Below are 22,030 nucleotides of genomic sequence, written 5' to 3'. Positions count from 1 at the left end.
TCTGTCTCTTTTCCTTGCTGAATAATACCCTGAACTTTACATAAATTCTCTCTTCTTCTGATTAGTTTTCTTTTTACGCCTGTCAATCTTCGTTTCTTATTCCATTTGCCTGTGGCATATTATTCCTGGCAGGATTTTGTCTGTTAAAAATGGAAACTGTAATGGAAATGAATTTATATTTTGTTCATCAAGGGCACCAGGCAGTTTTTTTTTTTAAGTCCTATCCTGGATGTTTTTATGCAGAAGGATATCCATTAGGCTCAATGGAACTTACTTCCTGGTAGGTGTTTTCAAGATTACAACCTTAAATAGCTGTTCTTGTCTCGTTGATTACAGTTGCAAGTATGTTGCTGCACTAGGCAGTATTTTATCAGTTGCAAGTTGTCCAGTGTAATCTAGCTAAAATCAAGCATTTAAAAACAATTACTTTGAAATAATTGAGAAGGAATGAATAATCAACCTTTATTAAGTGAACAGGAACCGCTGCTGCATTGTTGTATCAAACATATAGGCAAAATATTTAAAAAGTCAATTTAATCAGAGGACTCCAAGCGTTCTGGCTTTACAGACCAGCCTGGGCGAGGGAATGGCAAATGTGTATGTTTGCCGCTGCTCGTGCAAGTGGGGATGTGTGTACATGCGTGCTCGCCTGCCACTTCCGCAGCCTGGTTCCAAAGGGCTCAAGGCCCTGTAGTTGGAGACTCCTGACTTTAATGACTAAATTCCTATATTTAGTTGTATGTTTCTTAAGGGAAAGCTTACATGTGCTAATACAGAAATGTAATGAGATGTAAAATGTAAGGCTTTGTTGTTTCCCACCTTAATGGCAAAGCTTGACATTAAGGTAGATTCTAGGCTAAGAGTATCATCAGGCAAAGGTTAGTTCCACTCTGAAGGTTATTGACCTTCTTGCTGATTAAAAAGGTAAAGGTAAAGGTTCCCCTCGCACATATGTGCTAGTTGTTGCTGACTCTAGGGGGCAGTGCTCATCTCCGTTTCAAAGCCGAAGAGTGGTCATGTGGCCGGCATGACTAAACGCCAAAGGCACATGGAACACTGTTGCCTTCCCACCAAAGGGGGTCCCTATTTTTCTACTTGCATTTTTTACGTGTTTTCGAACTGCTAGATTGGCAGAAGCTGGGACAAGTAACGGAAGCTCATCCCGTTATCCGGCACTAGGGATTCGAACCGCTGAACTGCCAACCTTTCGATCAACAAGCTCAGCGTCTTACCCACTAAGCCACCGCGTCCCTTGATGATTAGTGGATAATATTTCTAAATAATTAGTCTATGATATTTCTATTATTCTGCTAGGTTGCAGATTGTTCCTGTTGCAATGGTGAGGCTTAGTATCCTTACTGCCCAGATCCAAAGCCATGTTTGGTAGTGTCTGAAGACCTGGTGGAGATGAATTTGAAATTAAGTTTGATTTTAAATAAGAAAATAACAAATTTTATTATTGAAAGCCAAAGGGGGGGAGGGAGGGAGGGAGGGAGGGAGGGAGGGAGAGAGAGAGAGAGAGAGAGAGAGAGAGAGAGAGAGAGAAAGAAAGAAAGAAAGAAAGAAAGAAAGAAAGAAAGAAAGAAAGAAAGAAAGAAAGAAAGAAAGAAAGAAGAATTGTTTTGCTGATGGAACAGGAGCTGTGTTTAAGGTTTCCTTTCCAAGATCTTACAAGTTACACAGTTGTATAAACTGTCGCTTATGCCAAGAAGATAACAAATACCTCTGTGCTCTGCTGAAAAAAATAACAAGCAATGCATTGATTTCTGATGTAGATTATGTTTATTTCAAGATGTAAAGCGTTGGGGAGTATTGTTTTTTTTAATAAGTGAGTTTTCTAGATAAAAACTTGAATATTCAAATGTCTTTCAGAATATGAAAGGCTAAAATTCGAAATTACACATAACAATAAAAATGATAATAAGTAGGTAGAACAATTCATAGAAATATGATTACTTAAATTGAATTTTCTGAAATGAATATTACCCTATTTACAAGCAAAAACTGCAGTATTGTCTTTCTTCAATTTATACTGATCCTTCCTTTGAATGTCTAGTGTTTTTAAATGTTCTGGCAGATTTAAGCTTTGAAAATAGTTTTATGAACAGATTTTGTCTTTTTTTTACCATGCCTGCGTTCATTTTTTTTGTTTTATGGCCAGCTTATTTCCCATTGATTTCAGTGGACATAAGCAAGTTAACCTGGCAGGAATGCAGGTTGGTTTACCATGTAATTTGATTAATTAATTGATTAATACTTATTATATCCAAATGAAAATGGGTCTTCTTTGCTGCCTGGATTATAAAACCTTGTGATATCATAGCCATAATTAAGACCTTCTGAGTCTTGGACTTTACCATCTTTGGCACTGGATGGGGTGGTATTGCCACAAACAAATTTGGTGCCCAATCCTGAGGTCCTTCTGGACTCCTGGTAAGAATCATGGCTTATAGGGCCTTTGTGTGTTGTACACCAGTTGCATCTGTTCCTGGATCATGAGGCTCTGCTGACAGTTACTCATCTACCTGTCCCATCAGGTCCTGGTTACCTCCCAAATGAACAACTGTAACACACTTTACATGGGGTTGTCCTTGAAGACAACTGGAAGCTTCAGCTAGTGTAAAATGATGCTAACCCCTAGATGGACACACATTAAACCTCTGCTCCATAAATTGCATTGGTTACTAGTTTGCTTCTGGATCCCATTCAGAGTGCTACTTTTGATCTTTAAAGCCCTACATGGAATGTGGCCAAGTTACCTGAGGGACCACCTCTTCCCAATTACATCTAGCTGTCTCATCAGGTCCGGAAAGAGAGGCATGCTGTGGGCCCCATCTGTGAAGGAATTTCACTGGCTTGATCCCATCCTCTCAGTTTTTAATTGAATTCGGTTTTAAGTGGGTTGTTTTAAACTTGGGCCAAAATTATTTAATTGTTTTTTAAAGGGTTTTTTAAATTTTATATGCTATGTTTTATCTTGGCTGTACACCGCCCTGAGTCCCGCAGGAGAAGGGCGGTATAGAAATAAAATAAAATAAAATAAATAAATAAATTGAATCTTTTCTGCTGTGGTACCTGCCCTCTGGAACATCATCCCTCCTGCTTAGGTTAGCCCCAGCTTGTGTGGCCTTATAGAAAGCTCTCAAAATATGTTTTTTTCCTCAGTAAGCCTATGGATTCTCCGCAGTGGTGGGATTCAAATTTTTTTACTACTGGTTCTGTGGGCGTGGCTTGGTGGGCGTGGCAGGGGAAGGATACTGTAAAATCTCCATTCCCTCCCCACTCCAGAGGAAGATTACTGCAAAATCCCCATTTCCTCCCTGAGCTGGGACTCAGGAGGCAGAGAATAGATTGGGGCGGGACCAGTCAGAGGTGGTATTTACTGGTTCTTCAAACTACTCAAAATTTCCACTACCGGTTCTCCAGAACTGGTCAGAACCTGCTGAATACCACCTCTGATTTTCCGGTAATAGGGAGCTCACACACTGGCTGCATTACATGTAATATTTTCCTTCTCATGATCTTCTTTATCTATGTTTATTGTTTTAATCAGTTCCTATAGATTTTTTAAATTATTGGAGACCACCCAGAATCACTTCATGTTAGATGGGTAGCCATATAAAATTGACAAATAAACAAACAAGCAAACGAATAAAAATGTTACTGTAAAATCATATAGTCCAATCTGTTGCCAATGAAGGGAGCTCATTATTACAGCCACCCTGGTAAATAATAATTCTTCCTTTACTTACAAACTTCTGGAAGAATTTCTCACCTTCTCAGAGACTCTCCTGTGTTGTAAAAATAGAATATGAGATGTAGCCAAATCATGTAAAATGTCTTTCACCATCCATGAATTTGCAACACATCTGTGGAATGGAAAGGGACTGTTTTGCTTCCTTTTTCTGTCCTCAAATCTGGTCCAAAATATTGAAGGAGTTTTCTTTTTTTCATATAATATTTAGTTTATTCAAAGAAAGTTAAAATACAAGGCACCAAAATATATTTTAAAAGGACAAAAAAAATTTAAAAAAAACACAACAAGCAGGACATTAAAAAGAAAAGGTGCCTTAAAAAAAGGCAAACACATATCCACTAATGTCGTCCCCAATTGACTGTTGATTGATATAATACAACAATGTTAATTTCCCACCCCTTGCAAAACAGGCCAAAGGAATTTTAAATGACTAAACTACTAAATCTGTTTACAAATTGTTACCCTGTCATCTATATATTCAAGTAATAAAATAGTTAACAGGAAAAACAATAATAATAGAAATAATATATAAAATAAGAGTAATTAAAATGTATTAATAAAAGAAAGACAAGATTGAAACTTCAGAATCCTCTGTTAACAATGATTGAAGATTGTTGTTGTACATTGAAGGAGTTTTCTGATTGGATTTGAGATATGTGGAGGATACAGATGATAATGACCGGGGGGGGGGGGACGGAAAAGAAGGAGAAATGCATGTGTTCATGTTTTAACAGGATTCAGTTGGATCTGTGAATAATGACATTTCCATAAGAGCACTAAAATTGATTCCAAGTAGGCAAGCCATGTCAATAAATTTAACCTGTAATCCTAAACCTTATTAAACATTTATATAGAATTGATAGGAGCTTCAGAACAGATGTGCAGTAGAAAAGAACTTGAAATGAAAGCGATCTCTTAATTTACAATTCAGGGCATCACCTGCCAATAATCAGTCTTCCTTTACTCTTTACGCTATTTCCTTTCAAAAAATAAGCTGTGCCATTCTTGCCAATCCTAACTTGATGGACAGCAAAGTGTCCAAGGTTACAGATGACACTAGTCATCATGGGTGTTAACCAGCCAAACAGATTGTTACATGCTGTAAAATGACCTAAACTGAATAAATAAACTACACAATGTAAATAAATATAAATTAAGTCACACTGAGTTAAAAACAATTTATTTTCACATACACATGATTGAGGCCGGAAAATTGATATGCCTTCTGTTCTTCCTTTGGCTAAAGAAATATAACTTGATTTAAGTGCTTAACTGAGTACCTGGATGCTGAGGATGTAATACATTCAGCATTGATCTGTAAGGCACCATATTAGTTTTTACTAGCTGGAAAGGAGGGCATATTTGAGTGAGACAGGAACACTGGGAAAGGAAGCTAATAACAAAAAATATGACTGACAGCCTGAACTGTCCATCAGTTGCTATCATGGCCATCTGTTTGTTCAGTTGTAGTACACTATACAAAAGCATATAAATGTTTTGATTTCTCTATAATATCAAGATGTTGTCATTATTTATTTATTATTATTTTTATTGTTTATTAAATTTCTATGCCACCCTTCTCCCCTGTAAGGCAATTCTAGTAATTTCTTATAACATATGTATGTTGAATAGGAGGACATCAGACATGTTCTTGGCCTTAACTAAATTTTATCTGAAGTCTTTTGTTTTCTAAGGGCAGAACTGAAAATTCTGCAGCCAGAAATGAGGCAAATAAATAAAAAAAATATATTCCCTTTAATGGAAAAATAGGATATGCGGATTTTGTTACAATTTCTGCCTTTTGTTACATTACAAGGAGAAAGTTCATGTCTTTTCTGACTCAAGGCTCAGGAAGCATTTACTTTCCTCCTGTATTCCTTTAGCAAAATCATCTGTAAACTTTGTATCCTGGAAAGTCAAGTTCTCAAGACAGTTTCAGCAAATGATGATGCAGATAGGATTTCCTCTCTCCAAGGGACTGCTGGCAACATGCCCAATGATTCTGTAGTTTAATGTCTTAGTTTTAAAGAACAAGTTTGTGTAAAGGTTGGAGTCATATTGTTTTGTTTTGTTTGACAACACATTGCCAATATAAGCAGAGCCAAATAAAATTGTTTGGAAAGTATCTAACTTATAGTGAATTGGGCTTCACGCATGAACACCTCTGTATTACTTAATGATAAATAATGATGATTAAAATAATAATGAAATAATAATGAAGTATTGCATAAAGAAGACATGGTTAATAACTTGCAAAATTGTACCTGAATCAAAAAGATTCAATGAAAGGAAGCCATAAGCCAATAACATGCTTGCCTAGAAGTTTAAATTACTTACAGGCATAATAGCGTAGAACATCCAAGATTATTTAGAAGAAAATAACATCTTTTCAATAGAACAGAAAGGAAATAAAAGGAAAATCAGAGGTACAAAAAAAATATATCAACCTCTGATTGATAAAATGGTTCTGGAGAATTGCAAAAGGCAAAAAATCTATATTGATTATTAAAAAGGTATTTGATTCATTGTCACATAGTTGGATCATCAAATGTTTGAAAACTATTGTTGTCAGTAAAAACATAAGAATTTTTATAGACAAAACAATGAAGCAGTGGAATACAGAACTGGTGATTGGGAATGAAAAAAATGTGGGCATGTGAACATTAGGAGAGGCACCTTCCAGAATGACTCATTATCACTCATATTATTTGGCATTGCCATGAGTCTACTTTCCATGATTTTGAAGAAAACAATAATAACAATTGCAAGCAATTATAATGGTCTTATAAAGATTGCTTATTTTGAGCGGGATGGTGGCCTAGAGGTGGAGCTCTTGCCTCACAATTAGGAGGCTGCAAGTTCGTTTCCAGGTAATAGAAGATATTTCTCTCTCTGGGTGCAAAGAGAAAACATCTGCTGCAAACTCCGTGTAGGCGGCAGGAAGGGCATCCGGTCAGTAAATGCTCAGCTCCATTCAGTCATCTGACTCCCCCAATGCAAGGAATTAGAGTCACTAAAAGAAAAGAAAAATAAAGATTGCTTATTTTACAAATGGAAAGGGTTAGGTTATACCTTTCAAAAAATGTATTTCTTTTACATCACTTTTCATGTATGCCTGAACTGAACTCCGGGAAATTCAGATCTTTAGCATTTTTTTCACTTGCCATTACTATTTTGAATCCTCATTGCCACTGAAATATGTTGCCTATATACTTGAAGGAAATTGCTTTATAAAACCTTAGTAAGAGGTTTTATCCAGTTTTGCATCCAGTTTTGGTCATCACATTACAAAAAAAGATGTTGAGACTTTGGAAAAAGTGCAGAGAAGAGCAACTAGGATGATCAAAGGCCTGGAGACTAAAACATATGAAGAATGGTTGCAGGAACTGAGTCTAGCAAAAAGAAGGACTGGGGTGACATAATAGCAGTATTCTAGTATTTGAGCGGCTGCCACAAAGAAGAGGGAATCAACTTATTTGCCAAAGCACCAGAAGAAACAATGGATGGAAACTAATTGAGAGAAGCAACTAGGAATTAAGAAGAAACTTCCTAACAGTGAGAACAATTAACCAGCGGAACAGCTTGCCTTCAAAAGATGTGGGTGCTTTATTACTGGATGTTTTTAAGAAATGACTGGACAGCCACTTGTCTCAAATTGTATAGTCTCCTGCTTGAGCAGGGGGTTGGACTAGAAGACCTCCAAGATCCCTTCCAGCTCTATTCTGATTGAGAAATAATAGTTTTCCCATGCCAAAATGCTCTTCCAAAAACTCTCTTCCATTCAGTCTTACTGCTGGAGAACATGAGAAAAAATATGGATTTTACATAATTAACAATAGTTGACTCCTAGCCTCCTAGAAACCAAACTCAAGTAACAATAAACAATCCCATAAACAATTCAGGACATCAAAAGCACCATTAAAATAAACTAAATGCCATTTAAACAGTATTGCTTTAGCTAGTTTTCAAAATTCAAAATGAGAAAAGACTTATCTCTACCTCTATACAATTGGAGCCACCACTGAAAAGACCTGTCATTTGGTCCATGCCCAATTTACTTCAAGAGGGGCCTCTGAAATCTCTCCCTCCCTCCCCCCATCTCTTACCTTTTCCTTTATTTTTCTATAATAACTAAGCAAAAGTAGCATAACTGCTGGAAATATAAATCCTAAAATAGCAGGTAATTCTTCAGTGGTAACATCTTGCAGATTTTCAAAATAATAGTGGTTTAATCAGCAAATACAGAACAAAGAAGTGTAATAGTATGTGGGAATGACAGAAGGAAGAACTGTGGGTATCTCATCCCACAGCATGAGAAACATTTCAGAAAGGACCTTCCATAGTTTTCCAGACAGTAAAAAGAAAGGAGGGAAGAAGTACATTCAGTCTTGCAAGTTTCTGCTAATGTAATTGTAGCATAAAGATAGAGCTAGTATTTCTGGCTGTGCTTCTTGTCCAGAATATCTTATAGGGCTAGGAAGAGTGAAGATTTGTGGTATAAATAAATACTTAGCTGCAGCATATTTGCACTAATTAGAGAATTCAATTAAACATTTTATTAAGAAAAAAATCTACAACGTGCTGCTACGATGTGTTTAATACATTGATTTCTCTAAAGAAAAATCAAGTTCTGGCATTAAATTTTATGCTGATTTTTGCCACAGGACTTCAAATTATATTCCTAGTAAATTAGTTTGTTAACCAAAGAACAAGTTAAAACAGGAAACATTTTTACTCATATGATGAGACGAATAATCTAAGCCAGGTTTCCATGTGAGTATATGAATCTTCTTAAGCCATATTGCCCCATGTGTAAAATACAAAAGCTGGAAGAAAGTGGCTTGGATGACTACTCTGACTTCTTACATTGTGGTGTGCATCACCTCAGGCCTGCAGGTGTACACTGAGAATGTATGAACTTGTGTCTATGAAGTCTTGCTTTCCCATTGGATCCCTGGCTGGAAAGGTTTCCTGATCCTATAGAAGCTTTCATGCTGCATTCACGGAGAGAGAGGTTTCTTGGTGCTATATGTCAGCTACTTTTGCTATTGTCTTTGCAGAGGATGGGATTGCTAGGATAATTTTGTCCTGAGCTAACTTGTTGTATTTCATTGATCCTCTCTTACAGAACTTGGTAGAGTTGATTCTCTATCATAGGTGTGTCATACTCAAGGCCCGTAGGCCAAATGTGGCCCGTGGGGTGCTTAGATCTGGCCCACAGGGCCGCACTGGAAACAACAAAGGACTGGCCTGTGATGCCTCTGCCAGTGAAAACAGAGCTTGGGAGGACTGTGGGCGGCCCTCCCGAGCTCCATTTTTGCTGGGAGAAGGTTACAGGAAACCAATGCAGCCCGTTTTCACTGGCAGAGAACTCAGACCTCCACAGGCACCCCCGATATGAGTGATGTTGAGCTGGCCATACCCACCCTAGCCATGCCCACCCCGGCCCCCAGAGGTCAAACACAACCCTGATGCGGCCCTCAATGAAATCGAGTTTGACACCCCTCCTCTAGCACATTTGTGCCATTAGTAGGGACCGTAGCTAGTATTCAGACTGTCTGTTTCTAAATTGAACTATATCTAATGTACCCAATGCAAAATGAATATAATGAGACCATATGCTGCTCCTTATCTTGGCTACTGGTCTTCAAATAGCTGTATTTAAAAGTAAACTACCCTCAGAATTTAAGGCTGAACTTTATTGAAGCAATGGTTGTTGGTGATTAATATAATATTATTGTGGCATATTGTTGTATTACACTGTCAGCTGCGCCTTATCATTTATTTTGCTGTTCTGAAATTTACTGCCTCTGTAATTTTCCAAACCTGCTGCCAACCTTTTCCAGGACAAAGCAGAGAATACAACCTTTGCTTGTGATGCAAAAATAGAATTTATTAAGGAAAATGTTATTACTTGCCCACACAGTGTCCTTTGAAAGATATAATCACGTCCCTGATCAGAACTGATGATACCAGTGAAATTATTAATTAGTTGCTTTGGAATATGGAGCTACCTGATTGTCCATGCCTGCTTCCATTATGAAGTTGAGTCTGTTCCTTTCTTCAGTTGTTTTTCTTTAACCTCAGGGTTAATCTGAACTCTGTTGTTTCTTTTGATTCCACAAAAAAGAAGAAGAAAAAAACAACAACCCTGCAGTAGATAGCCTCCAGCTAAAAGAATCATATTTGCTTATTAGTCATAATCCTGAAGATTTTTCTGCAACCGATAAAGGTGTACCAAATTATAAAGTATATGGAATCAGGTGAGCACGAGTCCTGCAGCAAAACAAGGTCAGCCTTTGTCTGAGCAATGGCAATATTGAGGTGTTGACACTACAACTGTATTTATTTCATTCTTTCATTCCTATTAGCCCCAGCTAGAGAAATGGTTGTATGCAGGTGTATGGAAGCTGGACTTCAGGAGTTTCACTTGTTTGTAGACTTGTTTGTTATTTATATGGATGTTTGTTGCTGCCATATGATCTCTAGATGGAGACAAGTATTATGGTCCTTTTATAGCTACTTAACTGCACTCTATACAGGTAGTCCTCGACTTACGATCATAATTGAGCCCAAAATTTATATTGCTAAGTGAGAAACTTGTTAAGTGAGTTTTGCCCCATTTTACGCCTTCTCTTGTACACCCTTTCTTGCCACAGTTGTTAAGTGAATCACTGCCATTGTGAAGTAGATATGGCTTCCCCATTGACTTTGCTTGTCAGAAGGTCGAAAAAGCTGATCACGTGATCCCAGGACACTGCAACTGTCATAAGTATGAACTAGTTGCGAAGCATCTGAATCTTGATTAGGTGACTAGGGGGATGCTGCAGTGGTCGTAATGCCCTTTCCACCCATTGCTTCTTGTCCTAGCTGTTAATGGGTAAAATTACAACTTAATTTTGCAAAATCTTGTTTTGTCAGTGGTATCATTTTCTAGTCAGCAATGTTAACAGATATGCACGGCATTATTTTTTTTTAAAGGAAAGTGGAACAAAAGAAACTTGCTCTGTGACTGTCTTTTAACTGATTAACAATTGAGTTGGTAGTGCAACATGCAATATAAATGAACCCAGGCAAGATAGCACCCCTTTTAAGAAACTGGGGAATAGAATTTGGACCTAATTTGTAAACAATGTTGTAAAGCCTGGACCTCCTTCCTCTTGTTCTTCACTGCAGAAGGGTAGATTAGATATTGGAAGGGAAGGCTGGACACCAGACAAAAGTTGCCTACTATGGTGGGATCCAGCATGGCTTCTTAAGGAGGGGGTGAATCAATGCCTCTTTAAGAGGCAAAAGGCAACCCCCTTTATCAAGCATGAATTCACCACCACTAGAGTCCACACACATTTCATCCCTGGATAGCCTTAGCCAGGAAGGGCATGGGTCTGTGATAAGGATCTCGTCCACTTCTGCAAGTCGACAGATTCAAATCGCTCCAGAGCTGCAGTGGTAAAGTGGTTAGAGTGCAGTCCTGTAGGCTACTTCTGCTGACTGCTGGCTGCCAGCAGTTTGGCAGTTCGAGTCTCACCAGCTCAAGGTTGACTCAGACTTCCATCCTTTTGAGGTGGGTAAGATGAGGGCCCAGATTGTTGGGGGCCTTATGCTGACTCTGTAAAAACTGCTTAGAGAGGGCTGTAAAGCATTGAGAAGTGGTATATATTGCTACTAACAGGGCAAGACTGCACCTCAGGAACCTTCACAGGAGCTGTAGAAATGCTGGCATCCAACTAAGTATGAATCCAGTGAGTTATTAGAGATGCTGTACAAATTATTTGGCATGAACTTGAAGGTAAACCTCAGGGTGCCTCTTGCCCAGGGGTGTCCTGGTCACCCTAGGTAAGGGTGCCAGTCAGTTATCTGCAGGCTGGCTAAAAAGAAGAAGTATGGTGTTAGAAAAAGCAGAAATATGCTAGTATGATCTTGTGTGAATTATGAAAGTTTTGTAGTTAGCTTAGGAGCACAATTACTGCATCTATGCTTAATATGGTAAATATTAATACATTGGTATTCTCAACTTACAACCATTTGTTTAGTGACTATTGAAAATTACAGTGGCACTGAAAAAAAAACAAACTTACGACTGATCCTTGCACTTATAACTGATGCAGTGTCCCCACAATCACATGATCAAAATTCAGGTGCTTGGCAGCCAGCATGTATTTATGATGGTTCCAGCATCCTGGGGTCATGTGATCGCCATTTGTCAGCCAGCTTCTTACAAATAAATTGAATGGGGGAAGCTGGATTCACTTAACAACTGCATGATTTCACTTAACAAGTGTACTGATTTGCTTAACAACTGTGGCATGGCTCACTTAATAGCTGCCTTGTTTAGCAATGGAAATTTTGGGCTCAATTGTGGTCATAAATCGAGGACTACCTGTAAAGAGGCGGGAATTACAGTAGAGGAACATCTTGTGATTTTGTGTCATGTAACTTGTGGTAAATGCTGTATAAAACCCACCAGTGGACCTTGGTAGGGCTTTGAGAAAGACCAACTCAGTTTTTTGAAAAAATGCTTTTTGTTTATTTGTAATCTCCACCTCAGCGTGCTCAGTTTTGGACTTGGACAATGAATTCAGCGTTGAGCTGGGATAGCACTCCTGAAAGCCTTCAGAGACTTCCGGATAACAGTTGCCATACTCCCACCCCTGACCTTGGCTGATGTCATATCCGAAATCCAGCTGGTCACATTTCCAAGAGGGGAATCCCTGTCCCCAGACCTGGCCAGTCCCAGATTCAATCACAGTTGAGAGGGCTGCCTGGCATGCATTACTGAGATTAAATCACAGATGAGGGAGGCCTTATTATAGACTGACGTGGCGTTTAGTAGTAGCAGCCAAAAACAAGGACGTCTGTAGGTTTGTTGCCAGGAAATGAGGCTGAGTTCAGGGAGTTAGAACTAAACACCATATAAGATGACAAGATCACATTCCCTGCAGGTGTCCTGCCTCCTTTCTCCCACCATATCTCTCCCTATAATTGTTACCACCAAAATAGACAGATTTACCCCAAGTCCCATCTCCCAATCCAAGACTACCCAGTATCCAAAACTAGGGATCCCCACATCTCATCCCTAGGCACATACCTCCAAAAAAAGGGATGGGGGGGAGTATCTAAGCCTGCAGTGCTTAGCACAAAGACAATTACTGCTCTTACCAAAACTTCCATCTGTCACACCAACACTAGCTGCTCTCACTAGACTCCATACAAAGGCCAGGCAGTATCCACAACTCAATAAAAAAATACCACAGGAGCATCCAGATGATAAAATTCGACAGCAAGTCCAACCACTAAAAAATGGCTGCCATGCTATCTTTTCCATATACCTGCTGATGAAGACAAGATAGCTCCTCTAAAGGGATCTGCGGCAGCTTCCAGGCACAAGTCCTAGACTGCCACTAAATTGTATTCATTCAGCCATCCTGACTTGTACTCCTTTGGATCCCTAAAACAGGAAGCAAAGAGAGCACTACGCTAGGCTGCTGCCAGTCCCCCATGAAATCCAACTTGGTACCACCAGAAAGTTAATACTATATACTACATACTGTAATTGCATGCTGCTGGTTCCAAACAAATCTAAACTCTGGCAGGCAAATCCAAAGGTGCTTTTTTAGGAGGCAACTGGACTTTCTTGTTTTTTTCCTTTTGAAGAAAGGAAGTGATGAGTTTCGCTTCTCATCCAAGAAGCTTCTTCAGCTCTGACAGGATAGCGGGGAATGGAAGGATTTATATTCCTTGCAGACAGTTGGTAATTTGCATCCTTTTAGAGGGTCATTGAAGCACTTGGAGGCTTATCTATGCCCTCAAGATCACCTGAGTAGTGCTCCTGGTTCCTGTAGTCTGCAATTTTTTCCTCCGGAAATCCATTCCAGTTGCCTCTTGAAAAAGCACCTTTGAGACAACCATGACTTGGATGACTGAGAATCTCTACAGATGTCTGGCAGGCAAAATGTACTAGTCAGTGCTATTTTTGCTACTGAAGTTTCAATGCCACTTCTAAGCCTCATATCTCCCCCATCATCTGCTCAGCTACTGGCCACTTCGCCTCCACAAAACAGCAAGGCACCAGCAGGCACAGTTCAATAAGCTTCTGCCAGCCCAGTTCCTACTGCCAGTATTAACTCATGGGAATAAGGAAACACCCACAGCTTTCTCCCTATACAGCCAGAGGAAAATTCAAGCCCCAGGGTTCAATTGATCTGGCTCAGGATCCAGCTCTCAACAGTCCAGTTCATCACCAAAATGCATAAAACAGGTTGGGTCCAGAACCCTCAACAAAGCAACCTTCCCCCCCTCTCCCCCCCAAAAAAACCAGGAAAGAGGAAGCCTGCACCACACAATGTCCACTTGCCATCTTGATTCCAGCTGTTTGATGGCAATTGCTTGATGAAGGTTGCTGGCAATATCTTGCCTTCATATTTGCCAGACAGTTTTGGTTTGCTCAATCACAGTAAGGTTGAAAAGAAGTCACTTGCTTTCAGAAAAAAAAATCTAATAATCAAATTTTCAAATGTAATTATTTTCCTAATTTCATTTTGAAAATACTTTCTGGTATTGGGGGTTCTCCAGTATAGGGATTATAAATTTTAGTGAAACTATGTTCCCAGGATGCGAAGTATAGTGCTGGCATGACAGAATCACTGTTAATTAAGGGTGAAATGCTACTATTTCGGGGCGGTTCGCCTGAGCCGGTAGTGAAAATGCTACTGGTTCCCCCCAACGGGTAGTAAAAAAATGCTTTAAAAAGTAAAAAAAATGTTCCAACGATCGCACGGCACAGATGATCCTCAGAACTTTTTTTTTACTTTTTAAAGCATTGTTTTACTACCTATTGCCCGAACCGGTATTTTTGTGTAAAGTGTGATAGTTTGTTTTTGAGTTGTCTGTGACTCTGTGAGGTTCCTGCTTGTTGCAGGGACCATTTTGTGTGAAGTCCAGGTGCTTTTGCATTGTGTGTGAGTCAATTGTGTAGCTTTTGTGACATTTTGTGTGTAAAGTGTGATAGTTGATTTCCCGGTCACATGACCACCAAGCCATGCCCATAGAACCGGTAGGGAAAATTTTTGAATTTCACTACTGCTGTTAATATATTCTCAGAGCAGAAGTCCTTCATTGGTAATGCCAAGAATATCCTACTGCTATATTTCTTCAGTTCTTTGCAACTTTACAATTAACATGCACCTGTTGCACAGTGCTTCATTCTTGAAGGAGAACAAAATTAAACATTCATAATTGTTTTGATTATAACAACAGTGATAAGAAATAACTCAGCACCTAGACATAGCACTATTACGAGTACAAAAGGTTTATACAAAGAAACCTTAGGTCAGATGATAAGGCTTAGAGAAACTCATGTGGTGCTCATATAGAATTTACAGAGAAAGGGAAGTAGAAGAGGAAAGGAAATTGAAGAGGAAATAAAGAAATGTTAAAAATAAGTTTAAGAAACAATTTTTTTAAAAAAATGATTGAAATGTTGATTCTCGAAAGTTACAAACAGATCAAGAGTCCAGACTGATTTGAAATAAGATTTTGAATTTAATTATAACAATCCTTCCTATAGGGAAATCTTGTTTTGAATTCTTAAAAAGAAATATGATTATAGTTAAATATTATAATTAAAGGAGAACAATATTTAAATGTGACTTACAGAATCTAATACAGAATGAAATAAAATACTTTAGCATTGGATGTATTGAGGGATATTTATGAACAATGGACCCAACAGTTAAGAATTTTAACTTTTAGCTCTTAAATCTGAAAGTGGATTAAAAATGACAGGCTACTAGAATGATAATGGAAAAGATGCAGCACAGGATATACAATTGAAACTGGCTGATGTGTTGAGAATTAAAAGGCATATATGAATAAGAAGTCAAAAGACTAATCTGAATAATTTCCTATATTGGATTTACAAAAGAGACTTGTTAAAGTTCTGAAGAATTTTGTGAGAAGCAACAAAAGAAAATGAAAAGAAATCAAAGTCTAGACTCTAGGCCATTATTTGAAGGGTCAAGATTGTTTAAATAAAGATCAAGATTGTTAAAAATAAAAGGAAAGAATATAAAATTGATTTTTAAAGGTTAAAAGGATATGTTAACTCTGCTAACCTTTAATGGACTTTGCTGACTGGGAACAAATGATTAGGTTTTAAGGATTTCTTCATAAATGAGAGATGGGAGATGGGAACAAAAGATCATTTGTTGTATTTTAAGAGAAGATGTTAAGTTACTAAAATTGTTTATACTTGCTATGATGAAAGAGGAAATCAATATATACACATAATACCTATATATATAAAAGCTTAGAAACTAGTGGATTGTGATTTCACTGAACTAGGGCTGCATAAAAATCTTGGTTTACGTAGGAAGAACCTGGCTAAAGTGAAATACACATAAAGGCCTACGAAAAGAAAAGAAAACAAATACTGTACCTTTACAGGGGGGATACATGGGATGAGGGTGTGGCTAACTGATGAGGACTAATAAGTCCGAAATAGATCTATCTTAGTCTCCTTAGTCTCCCAATGGGCAGCAGGGTGCTTGTTGGCTGCCTGAAAAAAGCCTAGAAACTAGTGGATTGTGATTTCACTGAATTAGGGCTGCATAAAAATCTTGGTTTACGTAGGAAGAACCTGGCTAAAGAGAAATACACATAAAGGCCTATGAAAAGAAAAGAAAACAAGAAAAGAAAACATATGTATGTATGTGTGTATATATGTATGTAGGTATGTAGGTAGGTATGTATGTATATGTAGTCTCAACTTACACCCAAATGTTTTAAGGATTATTCAAAGTTATGAAAGCCTCAGATAGGATGTTTTATGGCCTATCAAACATTTCTGGCTTTTGTAAAACGTCTCCCCGCCTCCCCCCCCCCCATGATCACATGACTGCATTTTGGGTGCTTGGCAACTGGGTGCATTTAGCTCTGTTCCTGCGGATCCATGGAGGATTTCCCCTCCATTCATGAAGGAGAGGATAAATCCTTAGTTTGGCTCCAGGAGTGTTTGAGACTGAAAGGGCTACCTGCTGGGAGAATTTCAGCTCCATGCAGCTCCATGAAATCTAGCAGGCAGCTCTTTTGCTCTGCCTACTTAATGACCTGGGACCTGTGCTTAATGACCACAACCAGAGGTTCCATTGTGGTCATTGAATAAAGCAGTCACGTGACATATCAGTTAATTAACGCTTTGCTCAATTATCAATGTTCCAACTCTGGCCATAAAGTGAGCACTATCTGTACATTATATTTTCCTTTTTTTTCTCTCTATTTCTTTTTTATTTTTATCTTCTTACTTTGTATTAGTTTATAATCTTATCTTAATTATCTTATCTTATTATAATTATCTTATTAATAAGAGCATTAATGTTCTGATGTTGTTGTTAGAGAAAATGTCTGGGAATTCCATGAATAACAAACCCCGCCCCCCCAAAAAAAACTATGTACTACCAAACAGCAAGAACAAATCAATCTGACAATCAGACAAATGACCAGGCTCAAATTATCATATTTTGGACAATTATGAGAAAACCAAACTCCCTAACTTTCCATAATGTTGGGAAAGGTGAATTAAAAAGGAAACAGAGCACAACTAGAAGCCAGGTGGATGAATTCAGTTTTATTGGATAGGAATAAATTGTTGAGAGACTTGAAAGACCAGACTGTAAAAATCCATCTGTGTGATTGCTAAAGAGTCGACACAAATTTGATGTGACATAATCAATGCTGAGAAGATGCATGAAATATAAGACTTTCTCTAAATTCTTAACCTGCAGTCAAGTGCGAATAAAATGACTGGCACTAGTACCAGGAAACCCAGATATTCTTTTTTTTTAAAAAAACTCTTCTACGTCAAGCAATTACCCTCTTTGATTATATTAAAATGTCATGTAATGTCCTCTTCTATTCATTGGGATTTTTTTCTTTTAAACCCCCCCCCCCGGAACTGTGCTTTCCTGATATTATAAGAGCTAGAATATCTGTAGCTAAACACAAACTGCTTCTGCCTAGCATTTTCAGTCGTCCCCCCCCTCCTTTTTTTTTTTTTTTCCATTTGGGTGTTCTAAGACTCACTGATGAAAAGATCCAGGATAATTTTCAAGTGATGTATATTACATCTTTTTAGAAATATACTTAACATTGCGATGGAACCGGCCATTTCAATTTAACATAATGGAAGTAAAAATACAGCTAGGCCTTTTCAGATATCGCATGTTCTTTCTTTTCTGTATGTGCGTTCATTCTACGTCTATGAGCCTTGGTGGCGCAGTGGACTGTTAAAGTAGCACTTAGTTGCCAGCTGCCTGCAATTACTGCGAGTTCAAATCTCACCAGGCTCAAGGTTGACTCAGCCTTCCATCCTTTCGAGGTAGGTAAAATGAGGACCTGGATTGTGGGGGCAATAAGATGACTTTGTATAAAAAAAGAACACCGCTTGGGGGGGGTGCGAAAGCCCTACTAAGCAGGTATATATAAAAGTATGAAGGCTATTGCTTAATGCATTGTAAGCCGCTCTGAGTTTCTGGAGAAGGGCGGCATATAAATCGAACTAATAAATAATAAATAAAATAAATAAATAAATGAGCAGGCTGATGATAATAGCAATAGCACTTAGACTTATATACCGCTTCACAGTGCTTTATAGCCCTCTCTTAAGTGCTTTTACAAAATCAGCATATTATACGATGGTCATTGAGTGTACCAAAGCCATTTTTTAAAAAAAGGATCTGGACTCCTTTTCTGAAGAAAAAGACTTTTTGCATATTTATTATATAAGTATAGATAATATGTTTTTCAGCTCTGTAAATATTTGACCTTATATTTCACCTTGAATTTTCTCTGTTTTTCTCATACACTTTTATAATACTGTACTTGATGAGGGAATGTCATGCGTTTTGATGTGCTGCCATCTAGTGGTTAGATTTACTGCTTAATTCAGTAACAATCAATAGCTACTTTCACAGTTTACCTTGGCTTCCAGCAAGATTTTAGCAGTTTCTTGAACAGCAGCAGCTACGAAACTCAGACATCTGGTTTTACTAGAGTGTAATATCAATTCTTCCCACTTTTCTATTATATTTATAACCCATTAAGGAGTTTAGTACTGTAACATGAATGGCTAAAGGTAAAGGTTCCCCTCACACATATGTGCTAGTCATTCCCAACTCTAGGGGGTGGTGCTCATCTCCTTTTCAAAGCCGAAGAGCCAGCACTGTCCGAAGACGTCTCCATGGTCATGTGGCCGGCATGAAAAAAATGCTTAAAAAGTTTTTAAAAAAAGGTTCCAAAGATCAGCTGAGCGACGCACGATCGTCAGAACTTTTTTTTTTTCTTTTTAAGCATTTTTTTACTACCGGTTTGGGCGAACCGGCCCAAACCGGTAGCATTTCACCCCTGTTGCTAAGTGAGGCTACCTCACTTAGCTACTACCTTCTATTGGTTCCTGTGTATCCTATTTAGGTATCTGTAGCATGTAGCCTGTAGTACAGTGGACTAAGCACTGTTATTAACAACTGCTGCTTGCAATTACTGCAAGTTCAAATCTCACCAGGCTCAAGGTTGACTCAGCCTTCCATACTTTCAAAGGTAGGTGAAATGAGGACCCAGATTGTGGGGGCAATAAGCTGACTTTGTATAAATATACAAAAGTATGAAGGCTATTGCTTAACGCATTGTAAGCCACCCTGAGTCTCTGGAGAAGGGCGGCGTATAAATTAAAGCAAAAAAAAAAAAATCTTACTTAACAGGATCTTTCTATCTATCCTTTTAAGATCTGCTAAAATGCCCAAACCCTGAAGTATGTAATCAGAAACTTAGCAGTACATATTTTAAAATACTTTCAAAATTATCCTTTCTTTAAAAGGATGAAGATGTGGTATATTTCAGAATTTCCAGTTCAGAGTTTAAAATAGCATTTGCTTAGCTATATATAATCCAGCATAGTGAAAGCTGAAGGGAGGCAGAATTAGGATACAATGGACAAAGTCATTGTAGTACCTTGTAGCCATAACCTCTAGCAAATTCTCAGTATATCTGATATCAGGACATTTTGCTGTTTGAGAAACAGCATCTGACATGTTATAGCCAGAGGTGTGCTGCAGCCGGTTTGCACTGGTTCAAGCGAACCAGTTGTTAAGTTTTTTACCAGTTTGGAGAACCGGCTAAACCCACCTCTGGCTGGCCCCGCCCTGCCCCTCCTATGAGTCCCCTCAAGTGCCCCATTTTGGATTCTAGGTTAGTGCAGGAGGCCTTCCAGGCTCAAAACGGGTAGTAGAAATCGATGTTTTTCTTCTTGGATAGCTTGCTTGGAACTGAAGTTTAGAATGGAAAGTTCTAAATTGTGCTCTAATTTCTTTTCTGGTCTTATTTATATGACTTCTATCGCTATCAATAGCTGTTTTGGTGGGATAATGTCATTTCTTGTTGAAAGAACTACACTTTCAACATGTATTCAACCTTGGCAGCCGAATTGGTAAGGGGAATTCCACATACTGTCCATGTACTTAAGCAAGCAGTTCCTTGTGTAGGTACATCTGTATATGAACAGTTAGCTCCTTGCAAGCATTGTTTATAGCTCTGTTAACTTTGTGTCTCAATGGAGAAGCTGAATTGTATTCTCCTGTAAAACCTTATCCAAAGACTTCGTCATCTGTTAAAAAAGAGGCTAAAAATTAGACTACGTTCCTTCACAGTCCCTTTATCCCACATTCTGTTGAGTGAGATCAACCTTTATTTTTCTCCTTTGCAGTTTATTACACTATTGAAAGACAGGAATTTTTATTTATTTCTCATTTATTGTTTCTTTTCTTTTTTTAAAAAAAAAACTTAACTAAATGTTTTAGTGATTTTAATTTTTGTTTTTTTTTTCTTCCCCCCCAGTTTCCTCATAGTGCTGATCTGCCTTATATTCAGTGTGCTTTCCACGATTGATCAATATGCAGCTCTGGCCACAGGGACATTATTTTGGATGGTATGCCTATGGATATTTGCTTAAGCAACATATAATTTGTATGTATTTTGAGAAGAATTAAAATTGAAATATAGACATGTTTTTATATGAATATACTGTGTATATATTTGGTAATGTTATTTGGATGTATTCTAATCTACTAAAATGTCCAAGCATGATAATATGAAGTATAATCATATACTTATCAGTGCACATTTTACAATACTTTCATCTTTTTTTTTTCCTGATTGATTTGTATTTGTATGAGAGTAATATGGATAACATGGAAGTAGGTTTGTGTAAAACCTTTAGGTTCAGGCATGGAACGATCTGTAGAAATCCAAATTGGTTCTCATTATACTCTGGATTGTGTTCATTTGGCCATTCCAAGGGTGGTCCAATGGTTTTTATCATCCAAATCAAGAGTATTTTGTGAGGTTTCTAACATGGTGTTCCTGGCAAAACAGTTATGTTTTGGTGACCACATCCAGAATACGTCAGCTTTAGTTTGGAGGATTAATTTCCAGAGTATATTTTGACCATACCATATTGGTACAGTTCAGAAGAGAAGGATAATGTTGCAGAGAACCTGAGTTCTGTTTCAGTAGGTTTTGGACATCCCTACATAGAAGGATGTAGTCCTCTAGATTGTCCCACAAAGTTTAATCAATTGAGTAGGGTGATTGAACAATAATATGTGTGGCAATTCTCAAGACAAGAGGTAAAAATCAGTCATATACATGTTTTTAGTATTATTTATTTATTTATTTATTATTTATTAGTTCAATTTATATGCCGCCCTTCTCCGGAGACTCAGGGCGGCTTACAGTGCGTTAAGCAATAGCCTTTATACTTTTGTATATACCTGCTTAGTAGGGCTTTCGCCCCGCCCCCCCAAGCGGTGTTCTTTTTTATACAAAGTCAGCTTATTGCCCCCACAATCCGGGTCCTCATTTTACCTACCTCGAAAGGATGGAAGGCTGAGTCAACCTTGAGCCTGGTGAGATTCGAACTTGCAGTAATTGCAGGCAGCTGGTGCTAGTTAACAGCACTTTAGTCTGCTACGCCACCAAGGCTCTTAGAAATACTAATACTAAATTCTGACATTAGAATACACCACCAAACATTTCTTTTCAAGGATTTGTACAGTCTATAGTTTTTGCTGTTGTGCATCAGTGTTATGCACTGATCCATACAAATCCAATAAGGCTAACGATCACTTGAATCCTGTGTCCAAGTTCAAGAGTATTCAATAAATAAGTCCTCTGAGTTCTCCATTGTCAGGACCTGTGTCAGGTTCATGAAACACATACTCAGAG

General features: G+C 38.1%; 1 protein-coding gene across 2 annotated transcripts in view; it reads left to right on the top strand.

Annotated features, from left to right (window-relative positions):
• The window catches only part of KCNQ1 (potassium voltage-gated channel subfamily Q member 1), a 364,521-nt gene that overhangs the window by 26,264 nt on the left and 316,227 nt on the right, over positions 1 to 22,030 (top strand). For both annotated transcript variants that reach the window (XM_034416897.3, XM_034416896.3), the window contains exon 2: positions 20,642 to 20,732. In XM_034416897.3, coding sequence (XP_034272788.1) covers positions 20,642 to 20,732 — 91 coding nt within the window. The remainder of the gene's footprint in view (positions 1 to 20,641; positions 20,733 to 22,030) is intronic.

The sequence above is a fragment of the Pantherophis guttatus genome, chromosome 1 (genome assembly GCF_059756535.1).
Source record: "Pantherophis guttatus breed Tessera chromosome 1, ASM5975653v1, whole genome shotgun sequence".
In the NCBI taxonomy this organism is placed as follows: Eukaryota; Metazoa; Chordata; class Lepidosauria; order Squamata; family Colubridae; genus Pantherophis; species Pantherophis guttatus.
Note: the sequence above shows the minus strand (reverse complement) of the source record. Positions and strands in the feature narration are given on the sequence as shown.